The following is a 17,250-nucleotide window of genomic DNA, read 5'->3' as shown; positions in this document are numbered from 1 at the left end:
CGTGGATCTTAGGTCATTGGGCTCTCTGGCGCGCTACCGATCCGCAACTATGCGGCTGGTATTCCATGGTTGCTGTATACGGTTGTATCCATAATATAGCGTGCCTGTAGACTTAGGTGAAACTCATCATTTCATTTCAACTGCAGTACCTGCCCCAAAGACTTCTACAATAACCGATCACCGCATGTGAGACGATGGTTTGTAAAGGGGTATAACTCAATCAAGCCTGAAATTTTGGGGACATAGAGATAGCGACCTATGAAAGCTGAGGAAGAAAACATAATGGTTGTAATCAGGTCAGGGAAAGACTTGAAACGTTGATAGAATCATCAACCCATAGCCACCCTTGTATGCAAGCTTGTACTCGCTTGCTTCTCTTGCTGCTCTTGCCAACACAGCAGATCTAGGTGGATGGGCCTATGATAGTTGACCCTCCGCCCAACGTTGGCCATCCTGGTACGGTAACCCCCTCGGCCTGGAGAATCGTGACGATGTTCTGCATTATGATGAACACCGAGACGGGAATCTTGCCCGACCCGTACCCCCCATACTGTGCCTCCAGCTGGGCTAATGCGGCTTGAAGTCCCTCTACCGAGAAGCCAGGTCCGTCGCGCTTCGTGCTTGGGTTCAGAGAGCCTCCTGGAACTGTCGGGTCCGGAGTGATACTACCACCCGGCACAGTTGGGTCAGGAATCATGCCACCTCCTGGGATGGGTTTCTCAGGGGTCAACGGACCACCAGGAATAGTGAAGCCCGGGATGATGATTCCCTTAATGCTTAGGATCGTGGCGATAGTCTGCTCAATGAGGTAAATATCACGGGGTGGGTTGGAACCGTATGTGGCCTCGAGCATGGCGAACAAAGCCTGAAGTGCAACCGTGTTGACGCTGTCACCCAGTGAGATGGTGCTTTGGCGCTTGTCGCTTGGCTTGATAATGGTGACGGTGCCTTCGGGTGATTGTTGAACAGTAATTCCGTATGATTTGAGGACGGCTGCAATGTGTTGGATAACCAGCCAGTCAGCCAACGGTGGACGTTCCCCGTTGTACTTCTGAATTAGGGACTCAAGGACAATCTCCAGTTTTTCGATGTCATAGTCTGGTGCTGACCGCTTGGTAGATGGGTATATAGTCGTCGAGGTGCCGTCAGGAGACTGGATGATCTTGATTCCATAAGCAAGGAGAATGTGCTTGATGTTCTCCTCAATGATGTAGACATCATGTGGAGGGTTGGGACCGTATTGTTGCATTAATGCTTCCAGGGTCCTCTCCAGACCCTCCAGATTGAAAGCAGCATTGCCATATGATCCATCTCCAATGAACGACTCCTGCCTCCTGGCCTTTCCTGGAGTAATGGTTGTCGAAGTCCCATCCGGGCTAGCGACAATGGTGATCCCATATTTCTTGAGCTCGTGCTCGATTTCCTCCTTGCGCCTTAAGACAGACGGTGGCGCGTGTTTCCCGTACTGCTGGACCAGAAACTCATACTCCAACTCAAGAGCTACCAGATGCTCTTTCAGGGCACTGGGGTCACTTCCTCCAAGGAAGGGTCCAATGTTCTCTTGTCTCTTCGCTTTTCCAAAGGTTATGGTTGTTGAGGTACCATCCGGGGTAGCGACGATGGTAATACCGTACTTTTTGAGCTCATTTTCAATCTCCTTCTGGCGCCTCACGACGGATGGCGGCGCATGCGTTCCGTACTGCTGGCGGAGTCTTTCGTATTCCAGTTCAAGGTCGATGATGTGTGCCTTCAGTGCACTCGGGTCGCTACCGCCAAGCACTGGGCCAATGTTGTCCTGTCTCTTCTCCTTTGGAGGAGGATTGAACCCGCCCGTGATGGGGGGAAGGAGACCAGGGCCGCTGGTGGGAAGTGCAGTTGGGGGTGGTTGGTTTCCCCATATGATGGTTGTCCATGGATCCCCTATCTGCCACTGCCTCTCCTCGACAACTTTGTTGTCATCAGATATAGGTGCGCCATGTGCAAGCGCTGCCAGCGCCAGGGCAATGGTTCCAGCCCGAAACATGGCGGACGGTGGCTGTCTCCGCGGAGTCAGCTATGCAGAGAAGTGGTGTGAACGATCGCTCATGGAGCGGAAGACGAGTGACTGGACTGCAGCAAAAGGTACTGGCGATGAGTTGCGGCTGTGGTCTTTGTTTGATACCAGGTTGTCTTTCCAACAAGCATGATCGTCGTCGTTCGTCATCGACATATTTATAGAATATTTCAAGCGGCCCTCCCGCCTTCTTAGCGACGCCAACATCAAGGTCTCTGTGTTGATAACAGGAAATCTAGGTAAAGGCTCATTTACACTTAATATGGGATATATGAACCACGGCACAATTCAGCGGCGCTGGTGGATTACCCGGATTGATTATCCGGGGCAAGTCTCTCAGCGAACCACTGAGACGGTTTGCCTTCCCTATCTCGCCCAATCGCGACAGGCAATAGCAGCTGTATTAATAAGGCAAAGAAATAAGGTTGCATCTCTTGGCTTGTGCCATATCATGGAGGCGAAAAATGGCCGCTTCTAGTCTTTCGATTCCCCAGGTTAAAGCATACGAACAAGCCAGACTCCGGGCTGTACTTATGTTTGGTTCAGCATATGCTATTTTTGGGTGTTTTTCTGATCACTGCGTTACATTAGGTGTTGCCTTAATTGTGATTGTCAGTAGGTTGGTCGCACGAGGCTATCACCTGTCTCCATCTTCAGCTGTAAGTTGGTGCGCGAATAACCAGTGACTTCGGACGGTGAATACAAATCAGTACCTCAGCGTCTTGACCAGTGCACGTACTGAAATAATTTCTATCATCCTGCAACGATAGTTTTTGCTATTAGCGTAAGGCGACACCATTCATGTCAAGGACCAAACCATGGTCAGCGTCATTAGTCTTATTTATAAGAGCACGGGAGTTTGGATGAGTGGTTACCGTTGCCCGGGTTCCAGTACAGGGGTCCAAGGTCATACGACATGATACATCACAAGATTCGTTGGGCCACGGAGGTGCCTCCTCTTGCCGTTGAGCCGCGTAGGTGCGTCACTGTATCCCGAGAGCACGCAACGCAGGTGACGGGACGCGAGCATCTGCCCATGCCATTCTGAATGATTGGACCACTGTCCCGGCTCTTAAGGATCTCTCTGCTACGGATAAGAGATGACAGACTGTGAATTCCCCGTAAATAGACCTACGATGACTGCCAATTAAGCTACTGAGGTCATCGAGACACCCATACTGGCAACAGGTTGCTGGCGGCGGGTGTCATCACATGTGATCCCAACGTCAGAATCAGAAGTTGAGTATGTCTCAGCCATCACAAGCCAATCACTCCAAGGCGGGTTCTAAGGCCTAGGTCGATATAGAACACCGGGAGAGCGGATATGAAATTCAACCACAACCCAGGAGATGTAGCCCCAGGGAGGACAAATACCATTTTGGGACGTGCGCAGGTTACAAAAATAGCATCCGAGGACCCCTGGCCGACCCGACCCTTGCCATCGCCCACCTAATCTGGACCTCGGGAACGAGCTCCTTAGCGTCATCGTGGGGTAGTAACGGTTATTACGTCGTTCAAGCTTCACAGGTTGGCACTCAACGTCCCCGACTCGTCACATAGAACATCCCAGGCCCGACATATCCGTCATGGCGGCTAAGTCGAGCTCTCTGCTCCGGCGAGCTCTGCTCTACGGTAAGAAGCTGCCCCCCGGACCCCCTGCACGGGGACTTCTGCAACTCAATTGAAGAGCTGCGAGGCGACTGTGTGTGTACGACAGCTGGGCCGGTCCACCGAGACTAACACGGCTTTGCGCTCACAGTCCCGGCGTCCTCACCACGCATGCTCACCAAATCCCTGGGCTTGAGGTCTGACAACATCACCTATGACCTGGAGGACTCGGTGACCCCCAAGGCGAAGCCCGAAGCCCGGAAGGCTCTGCGGGAACACCTGCGCTCGCTGCCGGCGCGGCCGCAGTCCGTGTCGGAGCTCGCGGTGCGGATCAACGCCGTCTCGACGCCGTACGCGCTCGACGACCTCACAAGCCTCGCCCCGCTGCCCAACCTCGACGCCATCGTGATCCCCAAGGTGAACTCGGCCTCCGACCTCACCTTTGCCACCGATGCCTTGCGGCACTTGGCGCCTGAGCGCCACGCTGGCGGGGATGGCAGCAACCCCGTGAAGCTGATCGCGCTCATTGAGTCGGCGCAGGCCATCATGAACTTGCGCGAGATCTGCGCTGCGTCTCCCTACCTCAGCGGGCTGATCTTTGCCGCCGAAGATTTTGCGTTAGACCTCTCCATCACACGGACGCCGTCGCTTTCAGAATTCTTGTATGCCCGTTCCGCGATAGCGACAGCGGCTAGGGCATACAACCTGCCCAGCACCATAGATCTAGTTTGTACATCGTACAAGGGCGACGAGGGCATCAGGAGACTAGAAGAAGAGTGTGCAGGTGGCAAGGCCATGGGCTTTAATGGTAAGCAATGCATCCACCCGTCGCAAGTTGAGACGGTGCAAAGACTCTTTGCGCCGGAGGAGAAAGAGGTTGAATGGGCCGTACGGATTGTGATTGCAGATGAGAAGGCCGCGCAGGCCGGAAGGGGTGCATGGACGCTGGATGGAGCCATGATTGATGCACCAGTGGTGGGAAAGGCGAGAGCAATAGTCACGAAGGCAGAAGCATGTGGTCTAGACGTCAACGCTATCCGGGAAAAGTGGAAGGACCAAGAACCAGAATGATTGCATTCGACTGAATTGATAGCGTATATTCAATTCTAACAGCCTGTAAACCGTACAACTCCTCAGGTCTTCACCACACGCGTCAAAATCGCATAAGTTGGTTTGGGCGCCAAAACGACGACATTTCAGACTTCTCCGCCTCGAGTTCAGGAGTATCCTCAAATTGTTGACATATCGTTCTCGGAACATCATTGCCACCGATTTCGTAAATGTAATTCGTCCGATCGTCTTTGAAACCTTCCAGTTGATACTCACATCCATTCCAGTTCGGACAGCCATTCATGATCGATTCCTGGCCGGCCGCAGTATCTACAGGCGGCTCCTGAACGACGGATGGCTCATCGAAGAGATGCTGCGATGGTTGAAGCTTTTCAGAGAGCTGAATTGGACTCTCAACACCTTCTGCGTCAGTTTCTGATGACTGATCTTGCATCTCACGCTCTATTCTCAGGATGTAGTCTGCAATCTCTTCCATGTCCGGGCTTCTATGAGCATGGCTTACGGCGTCTCGCGATGAACTCCCGACAAATGAATTCGCAAAAGGCGCATAACTGTTGTCGGAACTATGGGCTTTGGTGCAGCAGATTGAGCCAGTAGGTCTTGGAGTCTGTGCCTGCGGGATCCACGAAGCAGTCCGAACAGAGGGGAAACCCCTGCCGTTGCTTTCAATATTCTCAACTCGGCCACGCGCACCTCCGGACTTGTGCTCGCCTTGCGGTCGCACATCGGGCGACCTAGTTACAATAGTGTCCTTCTCAAGGAGAAGACTATTTTCTAGAGTCAATTTGGTTGTTTGCGATCCCGGCCCTCCTTCTACGGCGGCGGTCGAAGTGGGTTTGTTTGGAGGGAATGGAGGAGGTGGCATGGCATCTCGAGATGTTATAGAAATCCCATCTTCCGAGACTGTGTGCCCCCTACCAATGCTGTTGTCTACATTGTGGATTCGTGCTTCTTTGGCACTTCTCTGTCGCTGACTTACTTTGTTCTCTGACGAGTCAGCCATGGCTTTGGGACTGTTTCCATCTGCGCCCGTGTGAGATTGAATGCTGCCTCGCCTGGAGGTACATTCTTGTATTCCCTGCCAATTGGCTATCCCATCGGTGTGCTCCGTACGTTCCAGGTGCCATTCGGCTGGCAAGAGATTCTCCCAGCGTGCCCTCAACGATGGGTGATTAGCCGTATCGAGTTCTCCCCTTCTGTGGTCTTGCATCTTTACAGCTAAAGTGGAAGGAAGCTCTGGGCTACCGTTCGCCAGCGGGTCTGGCTTTGAGGCAGACCTTGGCTTCTGGTTGAGTGCCTTTTCGCTACTTCCGGTTGCTTTGACAGTCTCATCATATCGAGTGATGCCAGTGCCGTGATAGATTCCACTATCAACCAAAGCTCTCCTGATCGTGTCAGGCGTAAGGCTATCTTGGTAGTCGTTACTTGAAGAATCCACGGACTCCTGCCTCGGTTTTCCTGACTGAGGTCTCGAAGAACTCTCTGACCAGGTAAAATAGGAGGTCGCCTTGCTTGAATTGCTAGGTCTTCGCCAATTTTCAATGGCATCGCCTGGATCGGAGTGCGAAGTATGACTTAGTTGGCCCTGAGATTGAAGTGGCCTGAGATGTTCACTGTCACCAAGAGGCCCTGACGTTGAGGAATTTGAAGCAGTCCGGCTGATACTATGAGTTTCTGCCCTGCACACCTTGGCATGAGATGCCGCTGTGATATCTAGCCTGCTTTGTTGGAACCCCTCAGCGGCAGCGGGATTGTCAGATTTCGTCGGTGGCAAGAAGAAAGAAGACACCTCTTCTACCTCTTTATTTTGTTTTTCAAGTGTCTGCAGCCTTTTTTTAGATAGTGGTTTTGACTTGGGCTGGTCTCTCCGGTCCTGGAGAAAGGTCATGTCTGAAAAAGAAAGATCTGGGACTATACCACGTTTAGAGGTGCCTGCGCAATATCTATCATATTCACTTACTAGGTTTCGAGCCTGCCTCACGGCCGTTCTGGAAAACCCCTGGCTTGAGAGCGTATGGAATCTGAGCACATATTAATATCGAGGCTATCATGGTCCGACAGAGTTCGACAAACAGTAATGCGATCATTCATCACTGCAGCGGAGTGATACTTGTTCATCACATTCTTGCCCGTCAGCGAATTCCTCCTTCTATCGTTCTCCCTCCATCTGCTCGACACCTGACTCTGAGCCTTGCCTTCCGACTTCGCAGGCTTGGGGTTTTGTTTCCGTGTATCGTACCGGTCTTGCCTCGTCCGGTGTCGCAGTCTTCTTTCAAAGCTTTGATGCTTTGGGGTTGCAGATTTCTGCGACGACATGTGGCCGTCACTTGCATCAACGACATCCCGTGAGGGGACTGGAGGAGTTTCATGGCTGACACGCACGCGTTGTTGCAGTGGCGGTGGACCTTGGGGGGAGGAGACTCGCTCGAGCCCGTCAAAGCTGAGTAGGGAGCTGTCATCGGACATGGGGCGCTTCTTGGCTGGGAGCCTGTGATTATCGCGATAGGGCCCGGGCAGGGGTGAGCGAGTATCGTCACTTCTCAGGAGCAGTGGCTGGGGCCGTCGTCTGGCATGATTGTCCTGCAGCTCGGGCGGCCTGACCTTGGCACCATCCCGAAGTGATCGCCTTCGGTGGGCAGCCGTAGATGCAGCAGCGTCCGTGGGTCCATCCTTAGAGTCGAGGTCCAGGTCTGTGGTGCTGGCGAGCCAGCTTTCCACGAGGCCAAGACAGGCTGGCCCTGCCGTGGCTTGGTTCGAGTTGCCCTCTGCGGCATGGCCACGATGCCTCCTGCGCGTACGTAGTTTCACATGGGAATCGTCACAGGGATCATGAGCGTGGTGCACTGTCCCCTGGCCATGGTCATGACGGTGGTGGTGGTGAGGCCAACGACGGCGACGGGCAGCTGTAGACGACTTGCGGTGGCCCATCACTGCGCACTGGCCGAAACGGAGGGGGTCGAAACAACGTCAAGCTTTGGCATGTCAAACCAGAGCGACTTGTCGTCTCTCTCCTGTAGGTGTGTGTGTGTATGTGGCCTCGATGCCACGGACGTGTGAAGAGCTCCCAAGAGTCTGTCAGGGCTGGAACGGGGGGGAACCATGTACATGAATGATCGCCCAGGCTCACACTCGAGGCAAGTCGAGGCGGTCCTGGACGGGATGCCGTCTCCACATGCGGCTAAATGCCACCCAGGATCGTGGCTTCCCCTGTGCCTAGCGTTCCAGGCGGCAGGTGCGCCGAAAGGCTATTGCCGAACCACGATCAATCCCTGGTAACCTCTGGCCGAATCCTGCCCGTGGGGCGTGGGCCGTGGTATAGGGAAATCCCCCGAGGGTCTCGGAACTCTTGGCGGCGGCTGCGGCAGGCCAGGGATCATCACATCTTGCAGCATGACGGTCCCAATGGACGAACCCCTCGCGCCGCCGTCAGTGCTGGGGATCTGCGTTGGCGAACCACCTCGTTGTAACAAGAACCAGACTGATATGACGAGCCGGCTTGGTGTGTAGCTATAAGGTTCCCATTGGCGTTCCGTCCAGTCTCAACGCCTGATGGCGTTTGATGACAACCCTCAGGAGGCGCCCGCTTTGCTTCGAACGTGGACCTGATGCGGTGGTCTCAAGACACGCAAGCAGGTTGCTACAGCGTGCTCTGCCCGCCAGACCAGCGAAGTTGCGACTGTAAGTCCGGCCTTGCAGCTCGTCGCGGGCGTCCTATTTGGGATAGCGTCCCCAGCGCCATGCAGCCCTATTGGCCGGGCGTTGACACACTTGGCACCCCTAGCTCTATATATAGACAGACCTGGGGCTTTCAGTGACCGTGCAAGTCTTGCCGTACATGCCCACGCTTTGGTCTCTTGGCTGTCGTGAGGCTCTGTTCTGACACACAGACTCCTGCATGCCGGGTCCTACAGGGATCGGTACTTGCAGTATAGACCTGATTTCTATTCTGCAGTTGCTGTAGGTTCAGGCAAGGTGGACAATGTATGTACACGGCTGGATGACGGTCTGTATATCCATGGCATTTCTGGTCCGAAGCGCACGCCAGAGCTCAGCACGATGTGACCCCCGAGGCTGCAAGGAGATGCGCAGTGGCCGCTTCTTGTCTGCAGGTCGTGCAGTTCTCGAGAATCGCCTTAGCTTCAATCTCGAAGTGTTAGAGAATGCCGGGGTTGCTCCCCGGGCCTATCCACCCTCACACTCCCAGTGCTTGAGAATCAGGTGACCTTGGCCCAAGCTTCGCCCTTTGCTCCGATATTCAACTGCGAGAAAGCCACACAGCATTGATGCATGTCGCTGCATTGCTTTCTAGGGCAGGTCGAACGATGCGTACCTGAAATCGAAGGGCTCTCCTCCTATTTGTCATCTTTCCGTGTTCGCTCGCGTGATCGGCTTTAGTGCAAGAATGATCTCCAAATGCACCAGGCTCTCTACCCAAATTGCGATAAAATCCATGGGACTATGGAGTCTGGTGGCTGATCGACTGTGAAGCGTTTCAACTCTTGACATCAGCTTCAAAGCTCTCCCAGCTCGCGGTCTCGGCGATGCGGGATGCTCCCCGCAAGCTGGGTGCGTCAAAAAGCTTGGCCCCCTTTGTCTCAATCAAATCTGCCTTGCGCCTGTTCAACCGATCGACCATGCTGAATACCAAGACCGCGCCCAGGATGATCGGCCATACGCAGATGCCATGCGAAGGTATCATGATTAGCTTCTACAAGCCCATTTTTGGCTCGGAACGCCTTGTGTGTCGAATTTTACCCGTTAGCCCGCCTCGATTATACACATGTCGCGTGGTCCGTCTAAAGTCTATCCTTGGCGGGAAGATCAACGACCACGTACATTGCTTGGTGTTTCCTAAAATAGTTTTGCTAAGAGATGTTTCGGCGTTTGGTTGTCTACGAGGGCAGGTGCTTGATTGCAAGCTTGCTGACGTGCGGGAAGAGTGCGAAAGATCGTTACTTTGCGGCTGGAGGCATAGGGCTGAGGGTCGTTCACTATCCGGGATTTCCTGTATGTCTCCATAGAAGGTGGCAGCAGCCTTGCTATGCTATAAGTCACCAACTCGGTGAGGGTTGGCTAATCCCCTAATATGGCCCTGCTGCGGCATGATTTAGTTGGTTAGTACCTGGATCGACCGTTAGGATCTAGCAGCTTGACCCACACGACCAGGTATCACAAGCTGCATTTGACAGCCAGGGGCGGCCCTCACCTCGAAGAATACCCCGCGGATCTTCTTCAACGGCTCTATTCTGGGTTCATGATAGATTCCTGTACCACGTTTCACCTCCACTCACAGCGGCTCGTCGCGTAGGCTTCCTTGTAGGTTTCGCATCGGCCAGGATCCTCGAGCCGCTCGCGTCGCGCTCACTCCCGATTTGCCAACAAAGCCACCAGATACAGAGGTTCATCTACGGAGACTCGAGAGTTTGGTGAAGTTTTGGCGAGGTGTGGGTGGAGGGGCACCGATCTGGCCGTCCGGCCGCAGCAAGGGGTGCTCACGCATCGTCGAAGAAGCCATGCCATCATGAATGGGGTCTGGCAATGCCCCTGGGGATGTCTGTGGGTCAAGGCCCTGCTCGCAGATGTCGGGGGCTCCCAGGGGACACCAATTACATAGGACAGTAGATACATCGGTCAAGTCGCAGTGGTTCTGTATGTCAGCGATCGCCAATCGAAGTGGGATAGTTAGATGCTGGGTAACACCGCACTGCGCGCATGTTTTCGGGCATGCCAAGCCTCACACTAATACCCAAAGAGCTGTCACGTTCCGACCGAGTACCCACTACCCAACGACGACATACCGGGGCCGAAGTCAAATGGGATTCACCTACACAGTAGAACGACATACCGGCATGAAAGCGATGCCTTTTGCCACTACCGGCAGAAAGTTCAGCCCAATGCCTTTGCACTTATCATGCAAGTTATGACTGGCGGTTTACGTAGTATAAGCCATGGTGAGCCAAATCCGGAGAAACCAGGCTCGGCACAGGCATACCTCCCAGGATACCGCCACGCTACGTCGAAGGCAGCATGTCCATGTAGGCCCTAAACCAGCAGGGGCCCGAGATCCTTGCTAATCTGAAATCACAGCGCCAAGGAACCAAATTGAGGTCAACTGCTAGTTAATGGTGTCTTCTAATCAGATAATTCTCCAAAACTCAAGCCCTGAACGGGTTATGTGGAGTACGATGATGTTTGAGCCTGTTCCTCCCTGGTCGCCCGGGAGTTCTCTATTACAAGTCGTCAGACCTTTCTTGGCACGTCTTGTACTCGGCAATAATTGTCTTTCTCTAATGAAGGAGCAGAGTACCCTGATGATTTGTGCCTCTCTCGGCTGCCAGTGGAGACGTTATCGAACTCTACTCAACCGTACTTCTGGGGCAATGTTTGCCTTGTCTGTTTGATGCTTGTTTTGAGGAGTAACCCTGCCCGCAGCACCCTCATGCTAGTCCAAACGCCGAGTACACATTGTATCCATACAGGACAATGAAGTCACGCTTCAACATTGGCATGGATTGGCAGAATATCGCGCAACTCATACAGGAAGCTTCGAACATAAATATCAGACGGGATCGAAGCCATGGATCCGTTCTACTCGTCAGGCACCCACGACTTCAGTGAGCTATCAAAGGCACAGAAAAGGAGCGCCATTGGTACTACCCTGAACCCTGACTGCCCATCACCTCACTAGCCACTTAACATACCGGCTTTATAACCCCGCTGATTCTTCTATTTGAACAACACTTGTACCTTCGTCTCTACCCTCTTCCTATATCGCTATTTGCCCGGATCACTCTATCCATTCGCGTTGATCGATTTTGTCTAACGGCCGTTTACGATTGCGCCTGTCTATCTGTCCGCACTTTTGTTCTATACCCTGCGCAGCCTTGTTCGACACGTGGAACTACATACAAGAGTATGTATTTGCCTCCCTGCCCAAAATGACGACGACGTGGACCAGATCTCTCCCGGGGGGGTTCATCCTGGCGTATTCAATCCGCATGCCTCCCGCAACATCCGAGCACTCATCCACTTCCAACACGTCAAATTCGTGAACAATCTGCTGAGCCCTTATCGCGCAGATCGTAGCTTTGAGAAATCTACAACGCAAGTAACAATGTCGAAACTATTCATCGGGTGAGTCAAGGCCCCTGGGCATTTTCAAAGGACATAACAACTGACGATTAAATATCTCAGAGGACTTGCTTGGCACACTGAGGATGCTACTCTGAGACAGAAGTTTGAAGAGTACGGTCCCATTGAAGAAGCGGTATGTCAATCCTCTCCCCTAGAACAGCTACTATCGTTGGACAACCGACCGAACGCTCTGCACTCGCGGCCCCAACAAGACGTTGTGTCAGTTATGCGTGGCTGACTTGTGATCGCAAAGGTTGTCGTCAAGGACCGTGACACCGGCCGAAGCAGGGGGTTCGGATTCGTTCGCTACACCCAGGAGGATCATGCGCAAAAGGCTATTGCTGCAATGAACAATGTTGAGTAAGCAAACGCAGCGCCTTTTCAACGTCTGATAATGTCAGGGTCTAATGGAGAGCAGATTCGACGGGCGGACTATCCGAGTTGACAAAGCCTCCGACACGGGACCGAGGGGCGGCGCTGCGTTCGGCGGCCGAGGCGGATCGCCTTTCCCGGGAGCCGCTTATGGCGCGTCTCCAATGGCCTACGGCGCCCAGCCCGCCGCTGGATACGGGATGCCGGGCCAGCAGATGTATGCTCCTGCTTATGGCCGAGGGGGCTACCCACCGCAGCCTTCTTACGGCACACCGCCACCGCAGGGTAAGCATATCCCCTCTGTGAACGTGTACAAGCATGCTAAACAATAGCAGGATACCAAATGCAGCCCCCTTACGGCTACCCGGACCAGCAGCAACAAGGGCCTCCTCGATACTGAGCACGCTTCGCGGGACGCATTCCATCACTTTAAGCTAGATCGTGAAAATGCGGCGCGGGTAAATCCTTCGAACTTCAACACCACACACTCTGAGGCGTATCCCAGGCCTCGACTTCTTTATTTGCGTTTTTCTTTCTTCTTCCATCCATAGCTCCGTTCCTCGTCAAGTAGGAGTTGGACGTGACGTGGGTGTCATTCTTCCGGGCGGCATTCTGCCTTTATAGCCCCGAACCCTACATTTCGTTACTGGGCCTGGAGACCAGGATACAATCATTTGGTATGACTTGGATGGACACGGGATGAGATCATGACGGGAACATGATGTACCGGCTCAGGTTCTGACGGCACAACGCCATTCTATGACATAGATGACTGGGAGGAGGGAGGGATTTCTTCTTTGGGGAGGGGGTTCAGCCAAATAAGGAAAACTAGGAGAGGAGTAAATCTATCGATCATTTCTACTTGAAAACGTTCTGGTCTTGTGCTCTATACCTTCTCTGTTTCTTCCTGCTCATCCACGCTGCTGACACGGCGGAATTCGTGCGAAACGGGCGATACCGGCTCCTGAATATCGGTTTCCCCTTTCTTACTCTTTGCCTCGATCTCTCTAAGCCGATCTGATAGGTCCGTCACATGGGCATCTCCGCTCTCTGGACTCAGCTCGTTCAGGGCCTTTTCCAACCCAAGTAGGTAGTCGCGGTTCAATCCGCTGGGGCCTTCGCTCCGGTAGATGTGCTCCGCCAATGCCTGCGGCTCCTGTGGGCCCGTGAACTGGTCGTTATCGGGTGTTCCTATGTAGACCAGCGTGCGGATCGAAGGAGACCCGTCGGCGGGATGGAATGGCGTATAGTGTATCGTGTATCCGTTGATCTCCCGGATATCTAGATATTCCTTGACCTCGGCTACATGGGAGGCTTCGATGCGGTAGGCGGTGCCCCAGACCTTTTCGGGGGCGCTGTCATGTGCATCGGCCAGAGAAGCCCAGAACGAGCGCTCGATAAGGGTCACAACACGGCCCGGAGCTTCGGGTGTTCCGCGGTGGTCCTGGCTGTGAGTGGTATCAGTTTGGGCTGTGGCCTCATGGTGCACCTATAGGTGAAGTGGATGAGCATGTTTACCTTGCCTGTGTGGTAACATTAGTAATTGTTATGCGGTCGTAAGCATGGGAGCTTGAACTTACCTGCCAGAACCGTCTTACGTACCCAGTAACCCAGCCCGGGACCCTACGATCTTTCAGACGTTAGAACTTGAACCCGTGCCTTGAAATGACGTAGGAATTCTACTTACCAAAGTGAGGCGGAGGTTTCCATATCAAGCTCCTACACAGAAAAAAGTTAGTCGCACATGTGTGTCTTCTAGGCTTTCCCGAGGATACCGAAGACTCTTGCGGCACCCGTCTGAGAAGTCTTATGGCATGGCTGAATATACATATCTGCCAGGTTGTCGAGCATTTAAAGCGTAGAGGAGAGATAAGAGAGACAAACCCATAGCCAAATAACCAGAACTCATCCGCTCCCGCTGATGCCATCTCCCCATTGACGGCAGCCATGGTGCTGCGCAGAATCGAGCTTGTTGCCTGGGGTTATTGCTTTGCCGCGGGAATAAAGCGTCCAGGATCCGGTTATGGCAACTTCCAGGACGTCTCATTAGACTCAAGAGTTAGATGGGTCGCGAGGGAACGTTGTCTATATCAAGCCGCAATTATTGCGCTGCCAAGACGGCAGGCCGGCTTTGCTGTGCTGTCACCTGGCTCCGAACCGGGCCCTGGGATCACCTAAGCGCGCTTGTGTAGCACGCAAGCGCCCTGCATTTTTGCGGGTAAGTTGCCTGGAGATCAGGGTACATAACAGTGTCCTCAGCGGCTGCAATGAATCGTCATTCAGGGCATTCAACTGCACCAAGTTTTAAGTCGTCAATTTCAAAGCGTGCTTGTTCATAGCGCATCATGATGTCCGGTGCGGCTGATTTGCCGGAACACGACAAGACACCAACGGATGAACGAACGCCTATCAGGTCTACCATAGCGATGCAGGAGCTGAGAGACACAATTTCCAAACTTCCGAGTCCCCTGCTGAAACGACTTGCCGCCACCGTGGGGTTTATCGACCTTCTTCTACAGCCCCCTCAGACACTGCCAGCGACAGCTTGAAAGGTAGACTTATACTTGAATCACGCAGACTACCTAAAACAGAATTATTCTTGATCGAGTCTATCACTTGATAAACAAGCAGCTACCGGCCTTGTATGACACGCGCCATCTATATACGCATTGAATGATCAGATCATGTAGGAGAAGCTACGTGTTGATGAGGTTCAAGATTGTAACCAACCAGCGATTCGAGCAAGGTCACAGACTCTTCTCCCTCGGCAAAACCGCCTTAACAGTTATCAGCGTGCCTGCAGCTCGCCCTTTGTCGGCCTTGTCGTACGGAACGCGCAGGCAGCCAGGCACACAGCTTTCAGCAGCATCAACATCAAGAGCCCGGCCGAAGAGCATACGATATGGTGTTCGCTTGAAACACATGTCGGTCTGGAGCTGAAAGATCACAGCCCTCGAGGAACAGAGAGGACCGTCTCGTCGCTTCGCATTCGCGTCCTGACTGTCTTGGGAGCAGTGCCTCTGCTCGGTGAGGGATTCGGGTCAGCTAGGCCGGCTGATCGGAGCCGTTTACATTGACACCCAACCTGAACGCTAACATCCCATATGCCGCGACGCAATCAACGACTGACCGCGCAAGCCAACCTACCTAGGTTGGTTGATAGGCACTACATAGGTACTCTGAATTGTCGGGCCCAGTGCGTTTGCACCGCCTCATGAGTAGCGGATATCATCCCGGGCCCCCTAATTAGACGGGAAACCGGCGGAGGGCAAGGCCGTCCCCTGATTTGCGTTGTACTGCCTCATCAGTGCCCCACGCTGTGCACCAAGTAGCGTCATCCAGTGGAGGAAGACCTCGAGCTGGGAGACCTTTTGGCGCCCAGCTCTTCATGTACGTTGGTCGGGTGTAGTAGTGCTGTAGAAATCCACCCGAGGCTGCAACCGCGTGATTGATGTACGAGGGCGTCGGAAGGGAAATCTGCCAAAAGGTCTCGTCAGCCTCGACTAATTCGGACTTGCCAGCTTCTCATAAAAAAGCAATCATTCTTGGCTTCAGCTAGCTGTTGAGCCTCAACCCGCAGCACGTACTACTACTATAAGACTCAAGGTCCCTCATATCAAGGGTCACCCCGCTCACCCCTCCATCGGAATCCCACCCTTGCGGCTGATCTCTTCCCAACTTCTTTGTTTGAACCCGCTTTCGCGACGAACGGAAATCCATCAGCAGCTTGGTGTCACGAGGAGTCTCATATTTAGACATCGCCTCGACCAAGCAATCTCTGGCCGCGACTCATCCTTCTTCCGCGCCTTCTCCCTCTTTCACACCACTATAGAGCTAAAATGGCCTACAACCGATCTTACAACCCAGACGAGCTGCCCAGGTGAGTTCCCCCACCACCTACCTGTTCACGAGGTCAAAGCCACTACACTGTGACCACTGGCCTCGGCCGGGTGCTGCAGTCAGTGCTCACGCTGACCGTCGCTGTACTCTACGGTACTCTCATGACTTGGTTCTCATACTGACATTTGCCGGTTCGCAGGTTCGCAGAGCCCGAGCCAGTATGCGCTCCCTCACATCTCATCGTCGTTCTGTAGCATCAGCTAACGCAGCATGCGCTTCCAGAAGGGCGGCGCCCCGGCCTCCTCATCCAGATACAACAGCAAGCCGCCGCCCCCGCTCCCTCAGCAGAGCGCCCCTCATCGCAACTCGGACCCGCGACGACTGTCGCCCGCTCAGCAGAACTACCCAGGCACGTCGCCCATGTCGCCGCCGCCCCCGGCATCAGGACCGCGCCCGACTGCGCACAACCGTCCGCCACCGAGCAGCCGCCCGCCGCCTTCCCCTGCCCCGCAAGACGGCTCTGACCCGACGCTGCTTCCACTGTTCCGAGCCGTCGACAAGGATGGTGAGTGCGCCACGATCGAGCTGTGACCGAGCCGCAAAAGGCAGACGGTATGTCGGGCGGTCTTGGTAGCTAACAAATCGTCCCACTGGGTTCTAGGCACCGGGCAGCTTTCAGAGAAGGAGCTGAGCGCGGCGCTCGTCAACGGCGACTGGACGGCGTTCGACCCGCACACGGTACGCATGATGATACGGATGTTCGACAGCGACCGGTCGGGCACGATCGGATTCCAGGAGTTCTGCGGGCTGTGGTCGTTCCTGGCGTCGTGGCGGACGCTGTTCGACCGCTTCGACAAGGACCGCTCCGGCAACATCAGCCCGGACGAGTTCAGCGACGCCCTCATCGCCTTCCGCTACCGCCTGTCCCCGCGCTTCGTCAACCTGCTCTTCGACACCTACGACAAGCGCAACGAGGGCGTCATGAGCTTCGACCTGTTCGTCCAGGCCTGCATCAGCCTGAAGCGCATGACCGACGTCTTCAAGAAATACGACGAGGACCGCGACGGCTACATCACCCTCAGCTTCGAGGATTTCCTCGAGGAGATTCTGAAGCAGCTGAAGTGAGTGCTGTCTCGCGGCCTGTATAGAGGTACTATATAAGGACGGTGAGA

At 54.1% G+C, this 17,250-nt stretch overlaps 6 protein-coding genes across 6 annotated transcripts; 3 read left to right on the top strand and 3 right to left on the bottom strand.

Moving 5' to 3' along the window:
• Positions 1-403: 403 nt before the first annotated feature.
• Positions 404-2,023, bottom strand: JN550_003449 (uncharacterized protein; the record flags this gene model as incomplete). Its single annotated transcript, XM_049314854.1, has 1 exon — positions 404-2,023. One exon carries the CDS (start codon positions 2,021-2,023, stop codon positions 404-406), a length of 1,620 nt encoding a protein of 539 aa, XP_049174640.1.
• Positions 2,024-3,639: 1,616 nt separating this feature from the next.
• Positions 3,640-4,732, top strand: JN550_003448 (uncharacterized protein; the record flags this gene model as incomplete). The annotated part of the gene is made up of 2 exons (XM_049314853.1): positions 3,640-3,685; positions 3,813-4,732. 2 exons carry the CDS (start codon positions 3,640-3,642, stop codon positions 4,730-4,732), a joined length of 966 nt encoding a protein of 321 aa, XP_049174639.1.
• An 82-nt stretch (positions 4,733-4,814) lies between these two features.
• On the bottom strand, positions 4,815-7,660 carry JN550_003447 (uncharacterized protein; the record flags this gene model as incomplete). The annotated part of the gene is made up of 3 exons (XM_049314852.1): positions 4,815-6,283; positions 6,693-6,753; positions 6,806-7,660. 3 exons carry the CDS (start codon positions 7,658-7,660, stop codon positions 4,815-4,817), a joined length of 2,385 nt encoding a protein of 794 aa, XP_049174638.1.
• A 4,186-nt stretch (positions 7,661-11,846) lies between these two features.
• JN550_003446 (uncharacterized protein) lies at positions 11,847-12,638 on the top strand (the record flags this gene model as incomplete). The annotated part of the gene is made up of 4 exons (XM_049314851.1): positions 11,847-11,866; positions 11,927-11,999; positions 12,268-12,523; positions 12,574-12,638. The coding sequence occupies 4 exons, from the start codon at positions 11,847-11,849 to the stop codon at positions 12,636-12,638; spliced, it is 414 nt and encodes a 137-aa protein (XP_049174637.1).
• Positions 12,639-13,124: 486 nt separating this feature from the next.
• JN550_003445 (uncharacterized protein) lies at positions 13,125-14,187 on the bottom strand (the record flags this gene model as incomplete). The annotated part of the gene is made up of 5 exons (XM_049314850.1): positions 13,125-13,686; positions 13,757-13,761; positions 13,819-13,868; positions 13,926-13,957; positions 14,123-14,187. 5 exons carry the CDS (start codon positions 14,185-14,187, stop codon positions 13,125-13,127), a joined length of 714 nt encoding a protein of 237 aa, XP_049174636.1.
• Positions 14,188-16,077: 1,890 nt separating this feature from the next.
• Positions 16,078-17,203, top strand: JN550_003444 (uncharacterized protein; the record flags this gene model as incomplete). The annotated part of the gene is made up of 4 exons (XM_049314849.1): positions 16,078-16,118; positions 16,278-16,296; positions 16,361-16,643; positions 16,740-17,203. 4 exons carry the CDS (start codon positions 16,078-16,080, stop codon positions 17,201-17,203), a joined length of 807 nt encoding a protein of 268 aa, XP_049174635.1.
• Between the last annotated feature and the right edge of the window lie 47 nt (positions 17,204-17,250).

Source organism: Neoarthrinium moseri (assembly GCF_022829205.1).
Source record: "Neoarthrinium moseri strain CBS 164.80 chromosome Unknown scaffold8_Wmoseri_CBS_16480, whole genome shotgun sequence".
Lineage (NCBI taxonomy): Eukaryota > Fungi > Ascomycota > Sordariomycetes > Amphisphaeriales > Apiosporaceae > Neoarthrinium > Neoarthrinium moseri.
This window is presented reverse-complemented; position numbering and strand designations above follow the sequence as displayed.